The following is a 22,738-nucleotide window of genomic DNA, read 5'->3' on the forward strand; positions in this document are numbered from 1 at the left end:
TGGGAGGTGATGGAGGGCAACGGGGCTGGCACTTGAGGGCAAAGTCTCGGGGGGGGGGGAGGTAGGATGGGAGTACGGGTGTTTTGAGGGCGGTGAGGAGGCCAGGGGAGGAAGGAGAGGCTGGCAGACTGCTAGGGGAGCTGACAGGCTAGGAGAGAGGCGCGCACGAAGCTACTGGATTGTGCGGGGGTGGGTGGGGCGATAAGGAGGTCACTGGGGGTCCTGGCTAGGCTGTGGACGGCCCCGGACGTCCTGTAGGGGATAGGGGAGCAGTGGATGTGTGTATGATTCCTGTAGAAGTTGTCGGGGTGGTGGTTGAGATCTGGGGGCTGGGAGCTGATGTGGTGTTCAGCTTTCAGGGGCTGAGAGGCGAAGTGACATTGGAATCTGGGGCCCAGGGAGGGGCGGTGAGGCTGAGCCGGGGTACCGAGGGCTACCTGAAGGGGCCGCAGAGGCGAGCTGGGGATGGGGACGGGCGTTGGTTGGGGGACGGGGAGGGAAAGGAAGCCGGGACGGAAGTGCGTGTCCCTCGGCTCGGAGGAATACGGCGGGGGCGGGCCGCCGGGGGTGGGGGCGCCGCGCCGGAGGGGCGGGGCGGGGCGGAGTGGCTGGAGCCGGGCTGCTGGGCAGTGCCGCCGAGCCCCAGCCCGAACCGAGCTGGGCGGCTGCACCTCCCTCGCAGTCCCCACCCGGCGCCGGGCGCCGCCGCCGCCGCCCCGCCGCCCCCGCCGGCCGCGCCGTGACGCGGGCATGAGTCTGGCCCGCCGCCCGCCGAGCCAGCGCCCCCAGCAGGGGCCGCGGCGCCCAGGTAACTAGGGGGGCGCGAGGCGGGGAGGGGGCCTTAGGCCGCGCCGGAACTCTCGAGACCCTCGGCGACTCCAGCCTGAGAACTCTCCAAGCCCGTGGGACCTTCCTACCCTGTGGGGGGCCTCAGGGGTCCACCTCCAAAAGCCAGCCCCGGCCCCTGAAAACTACCCCCTGAGCTCCACCTACCCCCAGCTCTCCTCTCCAGGGGAGCCCAGGTCGGGGCCTGACCTCACGCCTACCCAACACTCACTCATCGGAGGAGCCCAGGCCCCTGTACTCCCTGGCCCTGGGCCTGCCATCCCGAAGGGGCATAACCCAGCGCCATCACAGCCCCCATCTTCCTCCCACCCTTCCTGCTCCCATGGCCTCTTGCTCTCTCAAACCCCACCCCCAAATTCCAACAGTTTCTCCTGCTGCCCCCCTGCTGCCCACCCTACCTGCAAATGGTTCCTACCCTACAAGTTAAAGGAGGAGCCAGCTGCCTCCTTTCCTTGATTCTTCTTACCTGGTTCTGGGGTCCTGTCCACTTTCTCTCCCAGAACACCCAAAGCCCTGCTTCCAGTTAAATGCTTTCTGTCACTGCAGAGGGGCACGAGCGGAGCCTGGGCACCTGGGTAATGTGGGCAGAGCAGGGCCTCTGTGCAGTCTCCCTGTCCCCAGCAGTGGGTGCGTGACAGTTGCCAGGAGACTTGGATGGAGCGCTTCGGGTGTAGGGGGCTGAGAGTCAAGGGCAGTGACAAGCCTGGCAGGATTCACAGCAGCAGTTCGAGGCTGGGCTTATTTATTTAGTGCAGGTTCCTTTCTTGCCCCTTTCAGGGGATGTGGCTCCAGTGCAGGCCATTCCTGTCCCCCACCTGGGATGGGTCTCAGGAGCTGTGCCCCCTCCCGCCCAGTTGCCTGCCCCTCTGAGCCTGGGCACTGGCTACTTCTAGCTCTTCCCTCTCGGTCAGGGCCGCAGAGCTGGGCATGACCTCATCCAACAACCGGGGCCAAGGTGGGGCCCCCTGGCCAGGCCTGGACACAGTGGCAGCAGTGCTGTCTCCTCCCCGGATCAGCTTTGAACCAAACTGGGGGTCTGGGGCCCAGGGAGATGGGAACCCACCGCTGCTCGCACACCTCCGGAAGTTGAGCTGGGTCTGACCAGGTGGAGATTGATGGTGGTGGGAGAAAGGATGAGGGGAACAAGTCCTGGAAATAATTATGTTTTCAGTCCCCAAATACCGAGCACCTGTGCCACACTAGGCACCATTCTAGGTGCTGGGATGGAGCCACTAACTAGACAGACACGACCTAGCCATCAGGAAGCTGACATTCTAGGGCGCTGCAGGAGACAGGGAGTGGCCGAGTAGCAAATCAGCAGATGAAGAGGCAAACCCTATAGTGATATGTGGGGACAGTGAAACTGGGTGTTGCGATAGAGGCTGACTGGGGAGCTCCTTTGGCCAGCGTGGTCTGGGAAGACCTCTCTGAAGTGACGGTCTTTGAGCTGAAACCTGAATGATGCAGTAGAATGAACCTTGGACCATCTGAGGGAACAGAGTTTTAGGCAGGGAACAGCAAGTGCAGTGATCCTGCCTGGGTAGGAGTTAGGCATGTTGAGGAACAGAAAGAAGGCCAACCCCGGGGTAGATGAGGCTGGACGGGTGGGCAGGCATCCTGGAGCGAGCGGAGTGGCGTTGGTGTGGAGACGGCACCACTTTCCTAACTGGAGGGCTGTTCAGATGTCCTCTCCTCCCGCCAGTCTTCTCTGCCCAGTTGGTTTTTTAAAAAATAATTAATTTATTTATTATTTATTTTGGGGTGCATTGGGTCTTCGTTGCTGTGTGCGGCTTCCTCTAGTTGCGTTGAGCGGGGGCTACTCTTCGTTGCGGTGCACGGGCTTCTCATTGCGGTGGCTTCTCTTATTGTGGAGCTCGGGCTCTAGAGCACAGGCTCAGTAATTATGGCTCATGGGCTTATTTGCTCCACAGCATGTGGGATCTTCCCGGACCAGGGCTCGAACCCGTTTACCCAGCATTGGCAGGCGGATTCTTAACCACCGCGCCACCAGGGAATCCACCCCGCCCCCCCCCACCACCCCGCCGTTGGTTTTTGATCTGTCTTTGCCACCCATCTTGGGACCTGCAGTGTTTCACGTGGTGGTTGCTTGTGGGGATTTGCGTGGGTGGAGGTCAGGGGTGGGGCCGTCTGGGGAGGGGATGACCTCCTCCTGGCCCCTGATAATAATCACACAGGGGTAGAGAGGACCAGGCAGTTGATGGGAAATGTCCCTCATGCCGGAGAGAGTCCCGCCAATGGGATCTTTGCGGGGGGTGGAGACAGCGAGCCGTCAGTGAGACGGTGTCCAAGTGTCCAGGTAGGGCTGTCCCTGAAGCCCTGATAAGATCCGATCTGTCATGGGGTGGGGAGGCCCAGCCGGGCAGGCAGCCGCTCCCGCTCAGTCATTGGTTGCCAACAGCAGCGGGTAGCGTTTGTTCTGGAGCCAAAGCCTCCAGGCAGAATCGAGGTGCAGGGAGGGGTGCTTAGACGGCTGCCGCATGGGGCAGGTGAGCAGGGGGCCGCTCCCCACCTCTCTGCTGGGCACCAGGGAGTCTCGTGCCCCCTCCGCACAGGACACCTGCCCTTCCTGGGAGAGGGGGGCTCCTCCTCTTTCTGGAGGAGCCAGCGGTGACCTGGTCCAGGGCGGGGACGATCTCTGGTTGAGCAGCTGCTTCGATGCCAGGTTGGGAGGAGGAACGGGGGTGCCTGCTCCCTACCGCAGTGCTGAGGGGGCTGCTGGGCGTCCTGTGTAGCCCCTCTGGGTGCTCAGAGCTGACCTTGCACACCTGAGACCACAGGCCCTCTCCAGTTAGCGGGGCCTTTTCCCCTGCTCTAGGCTCGTGAGGGGCAGAGCTGGTGGGTGTTCAGGAGTGATGGGGAAAGTGGCCCCAGGTGCCGCAGGGCGGGGGCTGCCTTCCCAGTTCCTGGCCTGCTGAGCTCAGCTGCTCTCCATCCCTTGATGCCTCATTGGGTCCGCACAGGCTCAGCCTGGGGCCACTTCTGTTGCTTAACACAGCGCAGTCCCTTTGGGGCATGGGTTGGCTCCGGGTGCCCCCTCTCACCTGTTCCCATAGCCCATCAAATTTGTGAGTCTACCTGTTGGCTCTTCCCCCTCTCTCCCTCCTCCCCGGCTCCCCTTTGCCCTGCCACTTTGGGCCCCAGCGTGGGTCTTGCTCTTGCATATTCATTAGCGACTGAGTAAGATCAGCACCACCTGTGACTCCAGGCCAGTGTGGGCTGCCAGGCCCTTTGACACCCAGGCTTCCCCTGGAAGGTTGCTCTTCCCAGTGGTTTGTCTCTGTGGGTTTATTTCTAGGGCATGGGGTGTGGGACTGTGGACAGACATGGCACAGGTGCTCCTGAGAGCTTGGTGACGGCAGCCACTCAAGGGGTGCTGCTGAGAAGGTAACTGGTGGAGCCAGGAAGGAGCAGGCCTGCCCTGGGCAGGTGGAAGGTGGGTTAGGGTGCTTTCACAGCCCTCGGCTGGGCAGCAGCTCTCGCAATAAAAACAGCCCTTGGGGTTTTCAAGGCAGAAGCTCTGGGTCCAACGTGGGCAGGCAGGTGCCTCATAGATTCATTTCCTCATTTAAAATAGGTGGATTTATCCTCATTTTTTTTTTTAACTGATGGGGAAATTGAGGCGCTGAGGAGTTAAGTGGCTTACGCAGGACCACCTGCCAGTTCGATTCATGTTCCTGGCTGAGCCACATCTATGGCTGCCTTGGATGAACCCAGGGGCCCCGTGTTTGCTGTAGGTGTGTTCTGAAAGGGGCCTTCCATGCTGTGGACCCTCAGCCAGTAGCCAGCCAGCTGGCATCTTGGAGGGGGCTTTTACGGAGCTGGTCCTCGCTGTGGGGACAAGGCAGCCCCAGGCGGTAGAGACAGAGCTGGGAAAACTTACTCTTCTCTGAGTGCCAGCGCCCAGGTATGGCAAGGATGTTGGGGGTCAGTGCTAGGGAGGGGACCCCACGCTAGACCTTATAGGAGGAAAGCAGACCACTTGGGTGTGGAAGGGTCTTGGCCCCCAGGGAGCTGGGAGAGAGCGAGTGGATGGGCAGGGAGGCCACTGAGGGGGTGCTGAAGAGGCTCTTGGGGTACAAGGGGCATAGGGAGCACTACCGTCTCTGTCCCTCTGCCTATTTTCGTGTGCTCACTGGGGTAGTCACATCTATTCCTTGTTAGGGACTCGACAGGCCTCCAGAAGATTAATTAATGCCAGGCTGCTGGCTGCTCCAGCAGGATACTTGCCCCAGGGCCCTGTCCTGGCAGCACAGATGCCCAGCTGACCCCAGAAATGCTGCTCCGTTCCCACCCAGCGATCCTGGAGACACGGGGGGCCATGTTGCTGGCACAGCCCTGCCTCTGAGCCTGGATGGCAGAGAAGGCTTAGGTGGTGGCAGGCAGCCAGAGCCATGTGGCGGGGCATTCCACCCCCAGGCCTGCCTCCATCACCCACGCCGGAACTTATTTGTCCCTGGCTGAACCATGGGCTTGCTGTGTGACCTTGGCCGTGCTGCTCATCCCTTCTGGGCAGCTTTCTTTTCCCCAACTGTAAAATGATGTAGAATGGATGTTGGACTGGGTCATCACTGAGACACCTCCCCACTAAGTCTGAGTCTTCGTTATCTGGTAATCTGCCTGATTCTGAGAGCAGCTGACGGCACCCCTTTTCCCGATGCATATTGAATGCCCCTTGGTGCCCCTCAGTGTGGTCCAGCTTTGTCCTCTGCCCCAAGCCCAGGTGATTGCTAGTTCTCCATGTAATTAACTCCTGCCTGTGCTCAGGAAGTGGGGCACCACAAGTCCTGGCCAGACCCAGTGCCCTCACAGACCAGCCCGACCTTCCCAGCGCCAGGGCTAGGTGACTGCTTCCACAGTAGCCACCTCCAGCCTGCCCAGCACATTCCTCAGGCTTATCTGAGAGCCCGCCCCACTGGACTCTGCCCTCCCACCCAGGAAGCAGCACCCAGACGAGCTGCTGAAGAGTTCCAGGGGCAGAGAGCAGGGCCTGAGTGGGCTTGAGGTGACGATTCTCAGTCTCTTGCCTGGAGCTGAGGAGAACCAGGTATAGAACGGGGTAGGGTAGAGGGATTGGGGAGTCTGCTGAGACTGACAAGGCAAGTTGTCTAACCTCGGGGAGCATGAGTCCCAGAATCTGTGCCATGTCCCAAGAGCCCCATCTCTGGGAAGGCTTTCCCGCATGGAGGCTCCTGTGCACGGGAGGGGGGCTTGCTCTAAGTTTACCCCTAAGTTGTAGCAGGAGATAGGGCCCGACAGCAGCTCGGGGCCACCTCCTTTCCTCTGCCCGCACCTCCACAGCAGGAGCCGGAGCCAGTCCTCCCAGGAAGGGGTTAACCGCCAGCCCCAGCCGTGAGGGAGGGGACTGGGCTGGACCATTTTCCTCGTAGCTGCCTCCACCTCGGTTTTCCTGAATGGTTCTGTCGTCCTGGGGTGGGGAGGGAAGGGAAGGAAGAAGGGCGGGCTGAGGGAGGCAGGGAGGGAGGAGTGTGGGAAGAGGAAGGAAGAAAGAGCGAGACAGCCGGGGGAAGAGAAAGATGTCACTGTGTAATCTCCCTGTCACTTTTACTTCCAGCAGGCTCCGGGAGAAGGAGCTGCTAGAACAATGCTGAGGCAGCCCCGACGGAGTATCTCGAACAGGTGATCGGAGGAGCCAGGAAACCGAGGCCACCTGGGCATCCCTCCCCTCGCCTGGGCCGGCCAGAGCCTCAAAGACGGTGGAGAAACCATGGCGACCAATTTCAACGACATCGTCAAGCAGGGCTACGTGAAGATGAAGAGCAGGAAGCTTGGGGTGAGCCTCCTCCAGGGCGCCCTGCCAAGGAACTTGGTCTGGCACCTGGTGGCGTGTCCGGGGTGCGCGGCTGCCCGCCTGTGGCCCGGCATCGTGCATTGCTGGTCTCGAGGCTCCTGGCCAGCGGGCTGCCCAGCATGTGCCTGGGCCCGGCTCTGCCCGCTGCAGCTCCCGCCCCAGCCGGGCTGGCTGGCTGGCATCCCAGCGGCTGGGCCAGCGGTGGCAGCCGATGGGCAGGCGGCTCCCCTGCTATTGTTGAAGTTGTCGCCAGGGCAGCGGCTGGAAATGCCGGGCTGTGTCCGAGCTGAGACAGGCTTCTCATTTCCCCCTGCCATCACCTCGTCGTTTCCTCCCTCCCCTCTCCTGGCCTCTTTGCTTTTAAGTACCTCATCTCCCCTGCTTCCCATTGCTTTCTGTGTAGGGGCGTTTATTTATTTATCTTTGGTGGTTGCTTTTCCAGTTAAAAAAAGCATTTGAGAAGGAGAGTGGTTGGTTGCTGGGGGGAGGGCAGTGGTGGGAGGGGTGCAGAAGCCGGCGTTTACGTGGTTTATGAGAGAGAACCTGGCCGGGCCGGATGGCCCGTGGCCCTGGGACAGGCTGCTTCCCTGCCAGGTGTTGGAGGTGGCTGGGGGCTTGGAGGGCCTGTGGAGATGAGGCCCCAGACACACCTCTGCTGCGTGTGCACCCTCTCCCACCCCGTACTGCTGGAAACCCCCCAAAAGGCATGAGCAGGGGCCCCGGGGACCAATTTAATAATCTTGATGAGATTGTCCCGAGAGTGGCCTTTATTCCCGGACCCTCCTCCCTCCTCCAGTGAGGGGTCTCCCCGGGAGAAAGGAAACCCTGGTGACTTAGGTGGCCCAAGTCTTGTGTTTTACCTGGATCCCCTGCCCTTCCGTTCCCCCCACCCCCATGGCCTTGATGGGGTGGGGGGATCCCACCGCTCAAGGCTTCCTGGCTCAGCTGAGTGGGGTGGGGGAGGAGCAGGGCTCTGATACTCAGCTTCCCTGCCTGCGAACCAGACAGAGCAGGACTGGCCTTGGAAGAGGGCGGTTCCTGCACCTCCTTCCCCTCCTGTGCCCTCACCCCCAGGGCCCCTGCGGGAGGCTCTTCTGTCCGGGCAGGAGGCAGCCGCTTAGTTGGTGGGCATGTTTGGGATCTTAACTGGATTTGGACTGTATCCCAACCTGGGCCGTGGTGGCCATCGGCCACCTTGTTCTTGCCCTGAGAGAAGGATGGAGCCCACTTTGCGCACAGAACAAGGAGAAGAACTAAGGCTGAGGTGGGGAGGCAAGGGGGTGGGAGCCCAGGTTCTAGTGTGGCGACTCGTTCCTGAGGGTCCAGACCTGTCAGGTCCCCAGGGGCCAGCTGGGCTGCGGCCCTGTCCAGAGCAGAGCTTCCCAGGAAGGCAAGCCACTTGGGGCGGCCGCTTGGGCTCAGAACCAGGCCTGTTCCAGGGGCAGGCCTGGGAACCCATGGTGGGCACAGTCAGGGGGAGGGTTTAGGGGCTGGGGCGTGGCCAGGCCCAGTCTGGAATCGCCCGTACTCAGGGAAGCCTCAGGGAAGCCGGCTTCCCCCCCTGCAGACCTGCTGTGAGGGGCTGCGGCCACCCAGCTGCTCTTGTCCCGGGGCAGCCATTCTTGCCTCAGCCCACAGAGGTGAGGGGGGAAGGGCTGGAAGAGATCAGGAGCAGATCATCCTACCTGCCAGGGCTTTCCTCCCAAGGCAGAGCTCTGGCAGAGTGTTTCTGAAGCGCTGATCAAAGACCTATGAGAAGTGGGGAAGGAGGGCTCTTGAGCGCAGTGGCTCCCTGGGGCTCTGTGTGTGCGTGCTGCGTGTGTGTGTGTGTGTGTGTGTGTGTGTGTGTGTCCTGTAACCAGGCAACCGGAGTGCTCAGGCCCCCAGGACTTCTGCCCCTGCCTCTGCAGACGGCATGGAGCCCATCCTGGCAGGGCATATCTGGGTCGGCAGCATTCGTGCATTCATTCATCCATCCATCCATCCATTCATTCACGGTCCCTTCATATGATCATTCACTTGTTAGCAGAGGTCTGTTAACGAGGCGACTGGGATGTGAGGATTTTGAGAATAAAATATAGTCTCTGCCCTAAAGGAGCTCCCCAGCTGAGAGCTGAGGCCTGCTGGGGTTTAGGTGGATAGACCAGGGGCTGAACCAGGGTCATGTGGGCAGGGACAGACGTGTCTCCTAGTCTCAGCGGCCAGAAATAGCCTGGTTGTGAGTAGCTTCTTGGGATGGGGACTGCCTGAGCCCACTGCACCCTGGGATCCTGCCTGCTGAGGACCTGGTACCCACACAGCAGGGCAGAGAAGGGGAGGGGGCTTGAGTCTGTGGCCCAGAGGCCCCTTCGCCTCCTCTGCTCTGGGCCCCTCAGTCTCCCCACTGTTTGCCAATGAGAGGAGCACTGGAGATTCCTGGGGAATGGCTCTGCCAGGCTTCTGGAGTGCTTGCTGAAAGAGTAGGTACATCCCAGCCAGGCTTTGGGCTGGAAGAGAGCCTAAGGTGGGAGGGAGGGGGCCATGGGAGGAAGAGTCAGCAGCCCAGGCAGGTGGCTAGGGCCACCCCTTTGGGGGGGGGGGTTGTCTGACAAGCCAGTTTGCCCCTTAGCCCCGGAGAGTGGTTGGCTTCCTGCTCCCTGGCTCTTGCCTCTTGGATGGAGTCCGTGAAGCTACAGAGAATTTGGGTGGATTTAGGTACGGGCAGCGGTTTGGACAAGAAAGGAACCTTGCCCGGGAAGGCACCGTGCTCTGGGGTAACCCCAGGTTCTTGGTTCTGCCCCTTGACCTCTGAGAGCCTCTGGTTTCCCAGCTGGAACAGGGAACTAACCCTGATTCCCTACACTCCAGGGTTGGTCAGAGAATGAAAAGAGAGGGTCAGTGAAAGGTCCTAGAGACAAGAGGGGGTGTTACCCACATCAAGAGCCCTCCCCCGGCTCTAAGAACAAGGGCCACGGTGCTGTGCTGGCTGGGACCGGGCCAGGGCCTAATCCCTGTGCCCGCAGCACTGCCTCTGTCGTGGCGGGTGCTCCTGGGGCCCTGGGCAGAACCTTAGCGCAGCGGGCTCCCAGGACAGCCCTGGTTCTAGGCAGCCTGTTTTAAATACCAGCTCCACCATTCATTAGCTGTTACTCAATTTTTGGGTGCCTCATTCCCTGTCTATAAAGTGGAGATGATAAGAGAAGCGACCTCAAGAGTGACCCTGAGATTAAATGTGAAGAGTGCTAATAACAAAAAGTACAAATAGGAAACACTCAATAAATGTCGGCTACTTACGTTAAACCCAGAGCTGAGCTCATAAGAAACAGTAACTCAGGAGCACCCTTTGTGGAACAGCCTTTCAGAGCCAGCCACGAAATGACTGACTTTTCAATTCGGGGAGGGGCCTCTTCCCCAGGGCAGGGTGTCATGCTGGTGTCAGCTGTCCCCAGGTCTCCTGGGCCTGAGCTCCCTGGAAGGCTGTGCGGCCCTGCCCGCTGTGGTAGGCAGGGGTAACTCCAGGGTCACCGGCTGCTTTGGGAGTGGTCCGGGGTCTGATCCCCCTGCCATCTTGTCCCACAGATCTACCGGAGGTGCTGGCTGGTGTTCCGGAAATCCTCCAGCAAGGGGCCCCAGCGGCTGGAGAAGTATCCAGATGAGAAGTCAGTGTGCCTCCGAGGCTGCCCCAAGGTTAGGGGGCCTGGGCCCTAGCTCTCCCAACCTGTAAGCAGTGATGATTTGTTCAGAGTCCTGAGGGCCAAGAGGACCCTCCTGGGGGTGGCAGAGCCGTGGGGGATGCAGAGGGAGGTGCTTCAACCTGGCCGAGTACCTCGTGGATGCTGTTCCAGGTGACAGAGATCAGCAATGTCAAGTGTGTCACACGGCTCCCCAAGGAGACCAAGAGACAGGCAGTGGCCATCATATTCACCGACGACTCAGCACGCACCTTCACCTGCGACTCCGGTGAGGGGATGCGGCTGCAGGCTGTGGGCTGCTCTGCCTGGGTGTGATGTGTGTGGGTGGAGGGCGCCTTTGAGGGAGCAGCCCCAGGATGAGGTGGGGCAGGCACGCAGAACCCACTGGCCTTGCCCTCTCTGCCTGGCGGGGTGGGATAACTCCGGCTGAAGCAGGTGGGGTGGGTTGCTGCGGGCCCCTGAGCTGGCGGCACGATGAGGGACTATCTTCTCCAGAGCTGGAGGCAGAGGAGTGGTACAAGACTCTCTCTGTGGAGTGCCTGGGGTCGAGGCTCAACGACATCAGTCTGGGAGAGCCGGACCTCCTGGCCCCTGGAGTGCAGTGTGAGCAGACAGGTGAGGCCTGGCGCTGGCACGAGCTGGGGGTGAGAGGGAGACTCCCCCCGGGCCCCCCACAAAGCTCCAGGCCCACTTGTCCACTCCCATCCAGATCGCTTCAACGTCTTCCTGCTACCCTGCCCCAACCTGGATGTGTATGGCGAGTGCAAGCTGCAGATCACCCACGAAAACATCTACCTCTGGGACGTACACAACCCCCGCGTGAAGCTCGTCTCGTGGCCCCTCTGCTCACTGCGCCGCTATGGCCGGGATGCCACACGCTTTACCTTCGAGGCTGGCCGGTAGGACCCACTCGCCTCCCCGCCGTCCAACCGTGGTCATGATGGTAGCTGCCATTCACTTGTTCCGGGCACTGTGCTGGAAGCTTAAGTTATTTATCAGCATAGCATGCTGAAGGGGAACCCATTTTACAGATGAAGAAATTGAGACTCACAGCAGGTAGGTCAAGTGAAGCCGTTTACCAAGTCAGACTGCTCGGGCCCTAATCAGATGCTGGCACTGGCATTGACTAGCTCTGTGATTGTGGACCTGAGTCTCAGTTTCCTCCTCTGTCAAATAGGGGATAATAAAAGTACCTAACCTCATAGATTGGGTTATGGTAAGGACTGGGTATAGCTTGAACCCTGGGGCAGCTTGCCTAGACTCAAATTCTGTATAATCCACCGTGTAACTTTCGTTGTTACCTTCTGAATGCCTCAGTTTCCTCATCTGTAAAATGGCTTGAGAAAAATTATAATAAAGAGGAAACTGTAGTAGCACACAGACCAGAGTGCGGGTGGTGGGGAAAATGGAATGGATTAATCCTTGTAAAGCATTTAGACCCCCACCTGGCACATGGAAAATGTTCAGCATGTTTGAGCTGGGTGGTCAGACCCTCGGATGACAGCCCTGCCTGTTCCCAGACGAGAGCCTGACTGTGCGTGTGCACACACACGGGGGCATGCCCACCGCCTGGCTCTCGGTGCTACTTGTGTCCCCAGGATGTGTGACGCCGGGGAAGGGCTCTACACCTTCCAGACGCAGGAGGGGGAACAGATTTACCAGCGGGTCCACAGTGCCACCCTGGCCATCGCCGAGCAGCACAAGAGGGTCCTGCTGGAAATGGAGAAGAACGTGAGGGTGAGGCAGTGCGTGTCTCGGTCCAGGGTAGGGGGAGGCTGGCGGGCGGGCGGGCCGGGGGCCGGGAGAGTGGCAGCTGTCTCCAGCTGGTGTGTCCGGGAGAGGCAGGCAGGGTCTTGGGCTGGCTGCTCTGGGCTTGGCCACTGACCCTTCTCTGCCCCACAGCTGCTGAACAAGGGCACGGAACATTACTCATACCCCTGCACGCCCACTACCATGCTGCCCCGCAGTGCCTACTGGCACCACATCACAGGTTCCCAGAACATCGCTGAGGCCTCCAGCTATGCCGGTGAGTCACTGCTGGGCCCCACCCCCACCGGCCAGGAGGCTCTGTGGAGGACAAGGCATGTTGGGCAGGGGCCTTCTGTCCCGGGCCCAAGGCCTCAGCCTGCCTCTGTGTCCACAGGTGAGGGGTATGGGACGGCCCAGGCCAGCTCAGAAACGGACCTCCTCAACAGATTCATCCTGCTAAAGCCAAAGCCCAGCCAGGGGGACAGCAGTGAGGCCAAGGCCCCTTCCCAGTGACGGCAGAGCTGGCACGCAGATGACCACTGGGGCTGCCTGCAGCGTACCGTGGATGGCATGGAGGGGCTGTGGGCCAAGAGCCTGGGGAAAGGGAGCAAGTGGTCCCTTCTTTGCCCCTGAGGGTGAGACTGGACCAAGGCAAAGGGCTGGCCATGCCACCTGAGCATGTGTGAGGGGCTGGAGCTACCATGGGACTATATACTGTTAATTTTAATATATATGGCTTATGATGTATTCTATATTAATAAGATTCCCCCTCTGACCCTCCCTGCCACCACATACACATTTTTTAATCCCATGACCAGGCCACAGTCAAGGCTGTTTTGAATGTGAGGGCAGCGGTTTCCCTGTCCCCCATGGTACCAGCCCTCCTGCTGCCAGGACCTGAGCTGCCAGGGCCAGAGGAGGGAGACACTAAACACTCCCGGTTGCTGTGCTGGCTGCTGGCTTTTCCCAAGCAGCCCAGGGGCGGAGACAGCAGGTGGCTTCTCAGTCCCTCTGGGCCTAGAGTGGCACAGGAAGGATCCGAACTTACACTGTGCCACTTGGTAGCCTTGCACTTGGAGTTTTCAGCAGAGGTGACATCTGGTTGACACCTCAGGTGAAAAATCTGGCTTGAAAATGGTTTCTGCCCAGACTCCTTCGTGCTTAGCAGGCTGAGGAGACGCCCTGGGGGTGGGGAGTGCTGGTAACCTCAGCCCGGGGAGGACAGCCAGTCCCGGGCACTTTCCTGCCCCCGGGCCAGGCCGGCCAAGCAGGACTGCGGGGGGCAGCGCCCTGCTGCCCGCTCTCAGTGACCGGCGTGGGCAGTGCTCCCACAGAGGGAGCCCCTCTGCCCTGTCTGGCCTCCCTCCGGCAGCCAATGTGCTCAGAAGCCAAGACAACCCCCCCCCCCCATTTCCTCCTCCATATGGTGCTGGGTTCCCTGCTGAAATGCAATTAAAGCAACTGATTTTCTAGTGCTGGTATTTACTGACGACCGTGCAGAAGGGCTATCTTTTTACTCACATCAAACCTTTGGTTGCGTGTGTGTTGGGTTGTTTTTAATATTTTAGGGTTCTGATTTGAGGGGACAGACCTTCTTGTAAATAACCATCATTCAAGTCGTGGCAGGAGGATGATAAAGCAAGAGGCCCCCTCCGACAGAGCACCGGAGCCCGGGAGGTGGCCACAGCCCGCTCAGCTCTGACCCTGACCCAGGGTATGACCACCTAGAGGAATAAGCTAGCCTGAAGGGAGCCCAAAGGCCACGGAGGGGGGGCAGAGCTGGCTGGCTTGGCTAGTGGCACGATGACGCATGAAGGCGATTACGTACGTTTTGCTCTTTATTGCCGAAAATAAAAACTTTAAAAGACAACTACTGTTAATAAATAACCCTTCCTTTTTGTACTAGATCTCTGGTTTTCTCCAGGCTTCCCCTGCCAGGCTGCCCCTGGCCACTGTTGGTGACGTTCAAAACTCATGGGTAGAGAACAAAATACAAGGCTTACTGGCAGGAAGAGGGGGATAGCCTGGGCCTAACACTACTCTCACAGGATTCTCAAATTAGGGACACCTGGGAATTTGAGTGAAGAACCAGTAGGCTGGCCGGGGCAGGGACTGGAAGGGCTGGCAGGAGCCTGAGTGAGGGTTCTAGATTCAGCGCTAACACAGAAGCCTAAGGTACAACAGTGAACATTCCAACTTGTGAACAGAAAGGATTTGAAGTAAAGAACTGAAATACCCAGAAGGTGAGAGTTCAGCTCAGTGGTTCTCAACAGGGGAACGCCGTGGCCCCCTGAGGCACACTGAGATACAAGGCAGAAGGGATGTTCCCGGCAGCACTACTGCCCATCAGCAGGCAGGGCCGGGGATGCTAAATGTCTAGGAAGGGACCGTCCTGCCTCCAACAGCAGTGCTGGCCCTGGTAATCTGTGACTGCGCAAGGCTGGGATGGACCTACCCTTCCCCGCTGCTACCTTTCTAATTGGTACTGAAGCCTTGCCAGGAAGCTTGAGCAACAGCTGTCCAGTCCCCAGGAGCCAAAATCTGGAGTCTCAGGAGAGACCTAAAATTCAACTGCTGTGCTGCTGAAACAGGTGAGCTGCAGCTAGTTTATGGTCAGGACATCACTCTGGATCTCGTGGCTTAGCTGGGTCTGTAAATCACTCAGCTTCTTCTTTAATCCAGACAGGGCTGACAGGACAATGGTTTCAGGGCGCAGAGAGCCACAGGACTCCACGTTGTAGTAAAACCTGAGAGGCAAGAGTCTGGTGAGAGCCCTCCATGAGGCAGGCAGGCCGGCCTGAGCCATGGCCACAGGCCCGCCTCCCTCCTGGGTCCTGACTCCTTTCTCCCCATGAACTCGACCTTGCCCCAGGCTTGACCTCCATCCAACCTCTTACAAACAGTGGTCCCAGGGCACTTTGCAGGACCTCGAGGAGGCCACGGCTAACAAAAAAATATCTCAAAACACCTGTGTATGGATGTATTCTACACTGAGGGGAAAGAGAAAGATAAGCAAGCAGTGTCACCTGCTCCACCATTTTCATGTTCGTCACTAGAAGGCTCTGGTCAGTTTTGGGCCCTAGGTTTGATCCTAGGTTTATCTTTCTTTGGGAGCTGAAAAATCAGACTAGGAACAGTCTGGATAACTGGAGGGCCCCCCTTCCCCCCAGCGACCAAAAGGGGGATGATAATCTGCCTGGATGTGCACATACCATGGGTTCAGCAGTTACCAGCCCCTCCTCAGCTGAGGGGAACTGGGATGGGCGGGAAAGGGTCTCCCTAACTCAGAGGCTGCATCAGAACTGTACGTCCTTACACACGTTACCTTCAAGTGCCAGACCAGGCTCTTACCTCTCCGGCTTGCCGTTGGGGTCGTACGGCGCCTGCGACTCATCCTCGTCCAGCTCTGAGTACTCACTCTTTGGCCTGAGGTCAAACACAGATCAGCCCAGGTTGCTACTGCCGCTTTGAGGGCACCCGTGTCTCATAGTGAGGCTGCCCCATCTCGGTCACCAGGAGCCATTTCCACACCCGCCCACCCTGCCTGCCTTCACTCCCAGCAGGAACATACCACTCCTCCGGCTTGGGGTACACCGTGTGCCTCAGGGCATTGTCGGGATCGTATTCAAAAGCCACGCCTGCAGTCGGGTTCCACTTGGCGTGTTCCTTGCCAAAGCCCTTTTTGGCATAAGCTCGAAGCCTCAGCTCCTGGCCCTTTCTCAGCTTGACGATGAGAATGTCTGTGGGGAGATGTGAGTCAGTCGAGGGCCAGCAGAGGCACGGCTCTCCGCGGTCTGACCTGCAGCGCCACTGGAGGGCCGGGCAGCGCGAGACTGGGTCTGGTCTCCGCCCCTCGGGCCCTTACCATCCTGCTCCACGTAGTCGTTGGGGTCATTATCTCGGCTCCGGGATGTCACCTGTAGGGGCCCAGACGGAGGCACTTATTAGCTGCTGCGCATCTCCCCACGCACCCCTTCTGCCACCCACCTCCCGGCACCTCCAGACCACAACCTGCCGAGCCGAGGAAAGGATACCTGAGGAGGTGGTGGTAGAAGTGCCTACTAGGACCCCGTCTGTGCTGGTTACTGGCCTCTAACCCCTACCTCATGGCTTTGTGACAACCTCCCCAGTCAAAACAGTACCATGGCCTTTAAAAGGGTCCTTAGGGGACAGGGCCCACGGCACCAATGCTTCTGCCCACGCTGGCAAGAGTCCCGAATTATTAGCACTTCTAGGCATCAGGCTTAGGTTAATGCAGAGGGTAACCCAGGGAAAATCGGTGTCTTATAAGAATCCACCCCAATGTGGCCCACTTGGAGCCAGAAGAGCAAAGGTCCTGAGTAGGGAGGGCGTTCCTGACCGGAATGACCCGGGGGCTGTTGGAGATGAGGTCTCGAGACGTGACGTGACGCGTCTGGTCTTCGTTGCACCGCACGTCGAGGGTGAACTCCACCGAGCACTCGGGGCAGAACTCTTCACACGTACAGTCCTGAGGCAGGAAGAGAGGCAGGAGTGAGTCTGCGGAGAGACGGCGAATCCTGGCTTGGCTCCCCACTTCTAATACCCTGTTCCTTAAGGTTCTTCATCTGGGAGAGGGTGGATCACAGCCTCCAGGCTCTCGTGGGCTGTGTCCAGCTGCACACCACTCTCAGGCTGCTCAAGGGCAGGTGCGTCCCAGCTCAGAGACCACCTATACGCTGGCATCCACGTGTCCTTCCCACCCCTCGCTGCCAGGCCACCACTGGGAGACACACTAACATCTCACCCTGCCCTCGGAGTGCTCTTTCTCAGAGAACCAAGGCGGTAAGAAGGAAGAGGCTTTCACACTGCATAGTTCAGCATCCCCTGAGCTAAGTGGACTAGCCTGGGAATGCAATTACCATTTAAAATAAAATAATCCAGGGAACAATAGAAAAAAGTACATTTTAAATTCCAGACTACTGACCTTTTCTTAAAAAATTTCATACGGAAATTTTTTCACAAAAGCAGAGAAGAGTGTAAGAGACTGCCACAATGTAAGCATCACTTGGCTTCAATAATTCTCAAGTTTGCCATTCTTTAAACTGATTCTTGAAACACTCCCGTATTAGAGATTAGCTGCTACCGTTTAACTTCAGGCAAGAAGAGAGTTACTAGAATGTAATCAAGCAAACTGTTCTCCCCCTCAGGCCAGTGAGGAAAATCCAACCTATTTTCGATGTTTTCAAGACAAGGAGGAAGATCTAGGGGCCATACCTGGATAGTCTGCAATCACACACAGGTGAGACGGGAAGGCATCCTAGACCCTTGAGACTGAATCACTCACAAATATGAAATTAAAGAATCAAAATGTAATGGAAGACAAAAATATGAAAAGGTACTTAACCTCAAAAAAAAAAAAAGAAAGAAAAGAGGAGTCTATTCAAGAGATCAAGAGACTAAAGAGGTGTAACAACTGAATGCAATGCATGAATGACAGACACACAAACAAAAAACAATTAAGGAGAATTCCCTGGCGGTCCAGTGCTTAGAACTCCTCGCTTTCACTGCCACGGGCGCAGGTTCAATCCCTGGTCAGGGAACTAAGATCCCGCAAGCCGCGTGGTGCAGCCAAACAAAAAAACAGTTAAAGACATTTTGAGGATAACTAGGAAAATCTGAATTTAGACTGTAGATAGATGGTACAAATCACGGCTAATTTTCCTAGGCATGATAAGTGTTGCTATGTAGGAAAATATCCTTATTTTTAGGACATGCATGCTGATGTAGCTACGGGGAGAAATGTCATGATTTCTGCAACATTCTTTCAGATGGTTCAGCAAAAATCACATCTATATGAAACACAAAGCAAATATAGCAAAATATCAACAACTGGAAATAACAGGTGAAAAGACAGTGAGTATTTATTCTACTTTTCACTTTTCTGAAGATTTTCAGAAAAAAAACAAACAAAAAATTCCATACCATCTTTGTTCAGTAAATGCAACACTAGAAACAAACTTAATGGAAGGAACTGTTAGGTCATGGGGGATGCATATCTTTATATAAGATACTGACTAACTGGTCTTCAACTGGTTGTACAACTGTCTTCACCAATACATGTGATTGATTTATTTCTTAAAAACAGACTCTGGGGACTTCCCTGGTGGCACAGTGGCTGGGAGTCCGCCTGCCAATGCAGGGGGCATGGGTTCGATCCCTGGTCTGGGAGGATCCCACATGCCGCGGAGCGACCAAGCCCATGCGCCAACAAAGAGTAGCCCCGGCTCACTGCAACTACAGAAAGCCCGCACGCAGCAGCGAAGACCCACTGCAGCCAACAATAAAAATAAAAATAATTAAAAAAAAAAAAAACAGACTCTGGAGATGTGAAGCAAAATGGTGAAATGTTAAAATGTGACAACCGGTTTGGCAGGAGCATGCCTATTTGTTATATTAGCTCCACACGTTGCTGTGTGCTTGAATAGTTCTTTTAAAAAACACATATAAATTTACAAAATATATCAAATTAGCCACCATAAAAATGACGTGCCCTCGGGAATATTAGAAAATGGGCTGATTCAGGATCACCTAAAGCCATCAAGGAGGAACAGTCTCAAGCTGTTACCTAATGCAGCTCTGGTGAAAGGATGCAGGTAACCTAATCCTGTCCTACACTCTCCCTAGTTCTAAGCCTGTTAACGTGTCATGGAAGTGCAAACCTGGCCCTAGAGGAAGGGAGCCGTGTTTAACTAGCAGAACTTACGGGGTGAGGCATAAAGCTGCAGACAGCAGCACCCTAGTCACTCAGGTGCTGCTCGGTGGGACAGCTCTCACTCCCTCTGCTCCTTGTCCTCACCCCCTAACCTTCTGTCGACTTCCTTTAGCCTCCTAGGCCCCCGTCCCTGGGAAGAGATGCTCTGGAAAGCAGAGTCTGAAGAGGAACAGCCCCACACGTTCCATATAAATGGGCATCCAGGAGTATGCCCCCTCTTATGTGGCTGGCTAATGAGACTCCCCGATGCCCCTTGAGACTAATCAATGTGAGGTCCCATCAGAACCAAAGACCAATCAATGCCTGCTTTGGGCTCTAGACAACATCTCCACATTGTCTTTCTAAAAGCTGAAAGCAAGATGTCGGGAAAAATCCCTGTATGAACTAAGGTTTCCTGCCTCCCCCCACTCCCGACCTTCCACCCAAGCACACAGCATACCCGGGAGTACTGCAGCTTGTCCACAATGTCGTCACTCGTGAGGGGAATTAATCCTGGAAGACAGAAAAGCACATTAAAGAAGGCCAAGGGGCCAAGCCAAAAGGAGAACCCCGAAGTCCCCCTGGGAGTGAGGAGGCTTCCTCCTCTGACACCGGCACAGCCCCCTCCCTTTAACTCTCCAAACCCAGCACTCACCAAGCCTGTGAGCAATGAACTCGTCGTGAAGGACTGAGGAATTGGCATCAATCTGAACCCAGTCAATTGCTAAAGAATGAAGGAAGCAGAAAAGGAGACACGTAGTTTAGCCACCACATTCATCTAAAGACTTAAGAGGAATGGTTCTCCAGATTTAAAAATCATCTAATGCTTATGAAATTGCAGAGGCCTGGCCAGGCTGCCAGAGACTCTGATTCCACAGCTCTGGAGTGGGGACCAGGAAGCTGCATTTTAACAAGAACCACACACACCCTACTTCCCTGCTCAGGTGGATCTGATGCAGAGAGTTCCCTGTACCACCCAAAAAACACTGACTTATTAGAGAAGACCACGGGAGTGGGAACATGTTTCTCTGAGCTGAGTATTTCTGTGGGAAGCACTTAAATCTGCTATTTATGCCAACACCAAATCCAAGAGCACCTGAAAGTCAGACAAACCTCACAGAAGTAACACAGACTTATGGTCCACGTCTCATTTTATGATATAGTGACCAGATTACTCAGATTACTCAATTTAATACTTTATTATCACTCAACCAACTAATGCTTACAGAATCCTTTAATGAGCGAGGCATACTAAGTATACAACCCAATCCCTACCAGCAATGAGCTAGTAGGACGGTAAGAACTGTACCTGTCACACACGCCTGACTTAAACACACATTCACTCATTCATTCATAAATAAACATCTGCACATAAACAATTAAATTCATTAATCAAATGGCACTGGAGCCCAACTGCCCAATGAGGGGCATGGACACTAGGTATGGAGGTCAGAAGAGGACCAGACATGACCTAGCCCCAACCTGCTTTGTCCTATGCTTCCTACTGCTTCCTCAACCCAAGCCAAACAAGGACCATGAGCCAAGCTTTCCTGCCTCTTCGTCTTTCCTCCCACCGGCACGCCCTTAACCTCTCCCGTGCAGCTGAAAATCCTCTGAGCCTCCTATAAACCAAGCCTTGCCTGCCCTCCATGATACAGAGACGAACACTCTGTCCCTGTAAGCTCCTCCCTCCCAGAACTCTGACCAGACTTCTCTTAAAACACCTGTCATATTTTGCCTTGTGTTATATTTGTGTGTCTTGTCTCTATCTCATGCTTCAAAAATTCCTTGGGGCAGGGTCTTCAGATGTCTTAACTTCTGTATTCCTAGCTGGGGCCTGGAATGCAGCAGGTGCTCAATATTATTTGTGGGAAAAGTGGCACTTAGAATGTCAGGGCTGCATCCTAAAGCACAAGTCCCTCATATTACTCATGATGGAACTAAGGCCCCGGGACATGGAGTGATTAGGCAGAGAAGGAGGACCAGCCCTCCAAGCTCTGAGTTGAAAAAGTCTCTGGGGGTGGTAATGGTGGAAAAACTATAACGTTCTCTTCTTTACCAATCATTTGGCCTGCTTATTTCCTTAGGAGTTTGCACACTTGATGCAGCAACTATGACTTCCATTTCTTTTTCCTAACCCAAACTCTCTGAGCTGACACTCAGAAGATATTTGTAGTTTATCTGTAAACGTGTAGAACACCTAGTGCGGAGTGGCTGGAACCAAAGCAGAAACAGATTCTCCCTCTTCTAGGCGCCAAGGGCCCCGTAGCTATGCTTCTCCTTAATTGATCCAAAAGTCTGTCTTGCATTTGGGTTGTCTGTGAATTCATCTTTCCCCTGCAACTTCACTGTGAGCCTTTGGAGGGCAGGAACCCTGTACTTTACAGCTCTGCGTTCCCAGTGCCTAGCTCCACTGCCTGGGGCTTATATGCTCCCTAAATACAGTTGACGGAACAGATTCACATCTACCGGTACTAGACACTCACTGAACACCATGCACAGAGATCACCTCCTTAATACTTGACATCACCCTGATAACTACTATTAGTGTCCGAACGTTAGAGAGGAAACTGCAGCACACAGTTTAATAACTTGCCCAAATTTCACAGAGACAGTAAGTGAAAACAGGATTCAAACCCAAGTCCACAGACTCCTGAACCCGTGCTCTCCACCAACGCACGTGGAAGAGTGGAACTAAACAGCCCGTGGGAGCCAGGGAGGTGACCAGAGTGGCCCAGGGCCAAGGGCACAGGGACCAATCAAGTCTGCAGCATTACTGTTCTCTCAGCGCCCCCATCCCCGGCCCAAACCAAGGCTGGAGGCAGGAGCGCCAAGGTATGGGGAGGGTTGGGGGGGAGATCTGGTGGCCCTGGCAACGAGGCGGGGGTCGCTTACCTATTATGGGCACCTCAGCGATGAAGACCCTCCGGATAGAATTTGCCACCCTGAGGAATGAAAACCAAGCGGCGTGTGGGCACCGCAGCCTCGACAGGCCGGCCCCGCGACCCACGGTTCCCAAAGCAAAAGCCCTGGCCCGGGGGCCAGTTCTGGAAAGATGACCCCCGCCCCACCTAGGCTGGGGCCCGCGGCTCTCCAGAGCCGCCAGCCTCTTCCCTCAGCAGCCTTACGCCAGGTCCGTATTCTCGATTATGAACTTGACATTCTCGTCGGTGAGCTCCGTGATCCGCACAGTAGGCTGGTTGGCATACGGCATCGCGACCCACCACTCGCTCGGCCTCCAGCGTCGGCTGTACTGCGCCTGCGCCAACGCCGCCACCGGAAGTCGGTCGGCGCGGCCTTGCCGCTTCGGCGGAGAGGCGCTCAGAACGCCACCTGCTGCTCGGAGGCCCAACGTTTTTTCCACCCCCGCCCCCTTCTCTAAAGGGCACCAGGTTCAACCATTTGGAGGGCGATTTGGCAAAACATGCACACGCGCTTGACTCAACAATAACACTTCTAGGAATTCATACTGCAGAAGTACTTGCAGCTGTAAGCAAAGATACATCTACAAGGACGTTCACTGCAGCAGTCTGTAGCAGAAGATAAAACTACTTGCCCATTGACAGAGACCTGATTAAATATACAAACATAGGAATACAGTAACGTTTTTTAAAAGAATGAAGTCTATACATTTATGGAAGAATAGAAGTACAGTCGGTCCTCCGTATCCAAGGGTTTTGAATCCGTGTATTCAACCAACTGATGATCAAAAAAAAAAAAAATTTCCATAAAGTTCCAAAAAAGCAAATTTGCTGTAGGCCCAGCAACTATTTATATAGCATTTACATTGTATTTACAACTATTTACATAGCATTAAACATTGTATTAGGTATTCTAAGTAATCTAGAAATAATTTAAATTATATGGGAGGACATGTGTAGGTCATATGCAAACACTACACCATTTCACATAAGGGTCTTGAGCATTCAC

General features: G+C 56.0%; 2 protein-coding genes across 5 annotated transcripts; one reads left to right on the top strand and one right to left on the bottom strand.

Annotated features, from left to right (window-relative positions):
• The first annotated feature begins 668 nt into the window (after positions 1-668).
• On the top strand, positions 669-13,966 carry DOK4 (docking protein 4). 4 transcript variants are annotated; one of them, XM_081217024.1, is made up of 10 exons: positions 674-808; positions 5,803-5,923; positions 6,440-6,658; positions 10,235-10,342; positions 10,501-10,615; positions 10,843-10,962; positions 11,057-11,246; positions 11,946-12,084; positions 12,250-12,373; positions 12,491-13,966. In XM_081217024.1, the coding sequence occupies exons 3-10, from the start codon at positions 6,593-6,595 to the stop codon at positions 12,607-12,609; spliced, it is 981 nt and encodes a 326-aa protein (XP_081073150.1). In that variant the 5' UTR covers positions 674-808; positions 5,803-5,923; positions 6,440-6,592; the 3' UTR covers positions 12,610-13,966. The 4 variants fall into 4 exon arrangements, with proteins under 4 accessions (XP_081073147.1, XP_081073149.1, XP_081073150.1 ...); XM_081217021.1 differs by having other exon boundaries at positions 669-808; positions 12,250-13,966; XM_081217023.1 differs by having other exon boundaries at positions 669-808; positions 5,803-5,911; positions 12,250-13,966.
• Positions 13,920-22,072, bottom strand: POLR2C (RNA polymerase II subunit C). Its single transcript, XM_081217028.1, has 9 exons — positions 21,937-22,072; positions 21,704-21,753; positions 19,464-19,532; positions 19,269-19,321; positions 16,457-16,585; positions 15,962-16,013; positions 15,668-15,836; positions 15,448-15,522; positions 13,920-14,843 (listed from the first exon to the last, which is right to left on the bottom strand). The coding sequence occupies exons 1-9, from the start codon at positions 22,020-22,022 to the stop codon at positions 14,699-14,701; spliced, it is 828 nt and encodes a 275-aa protein (XP_081073154.1). The 5' UTR covers positions 22,023-22,072; the 3' UTR covers positions 13,920-14,698.
• Positions 22,073-22,738: the final 666 nt, after the last annotated feature.

The sequence above is a fragment of the Mesoplodon bidens genome (genome assembly GCF_964165515.1).
Source record: "Mesoplodon bidens genome assembly, chromosome: 18".
Lineage (NCBI taxonomy): Eukaryota > Metazoa > Chordata > Mammalia > Artiodactyla > Ziphiidae > Mesoplodon > Mesoplodon bidens.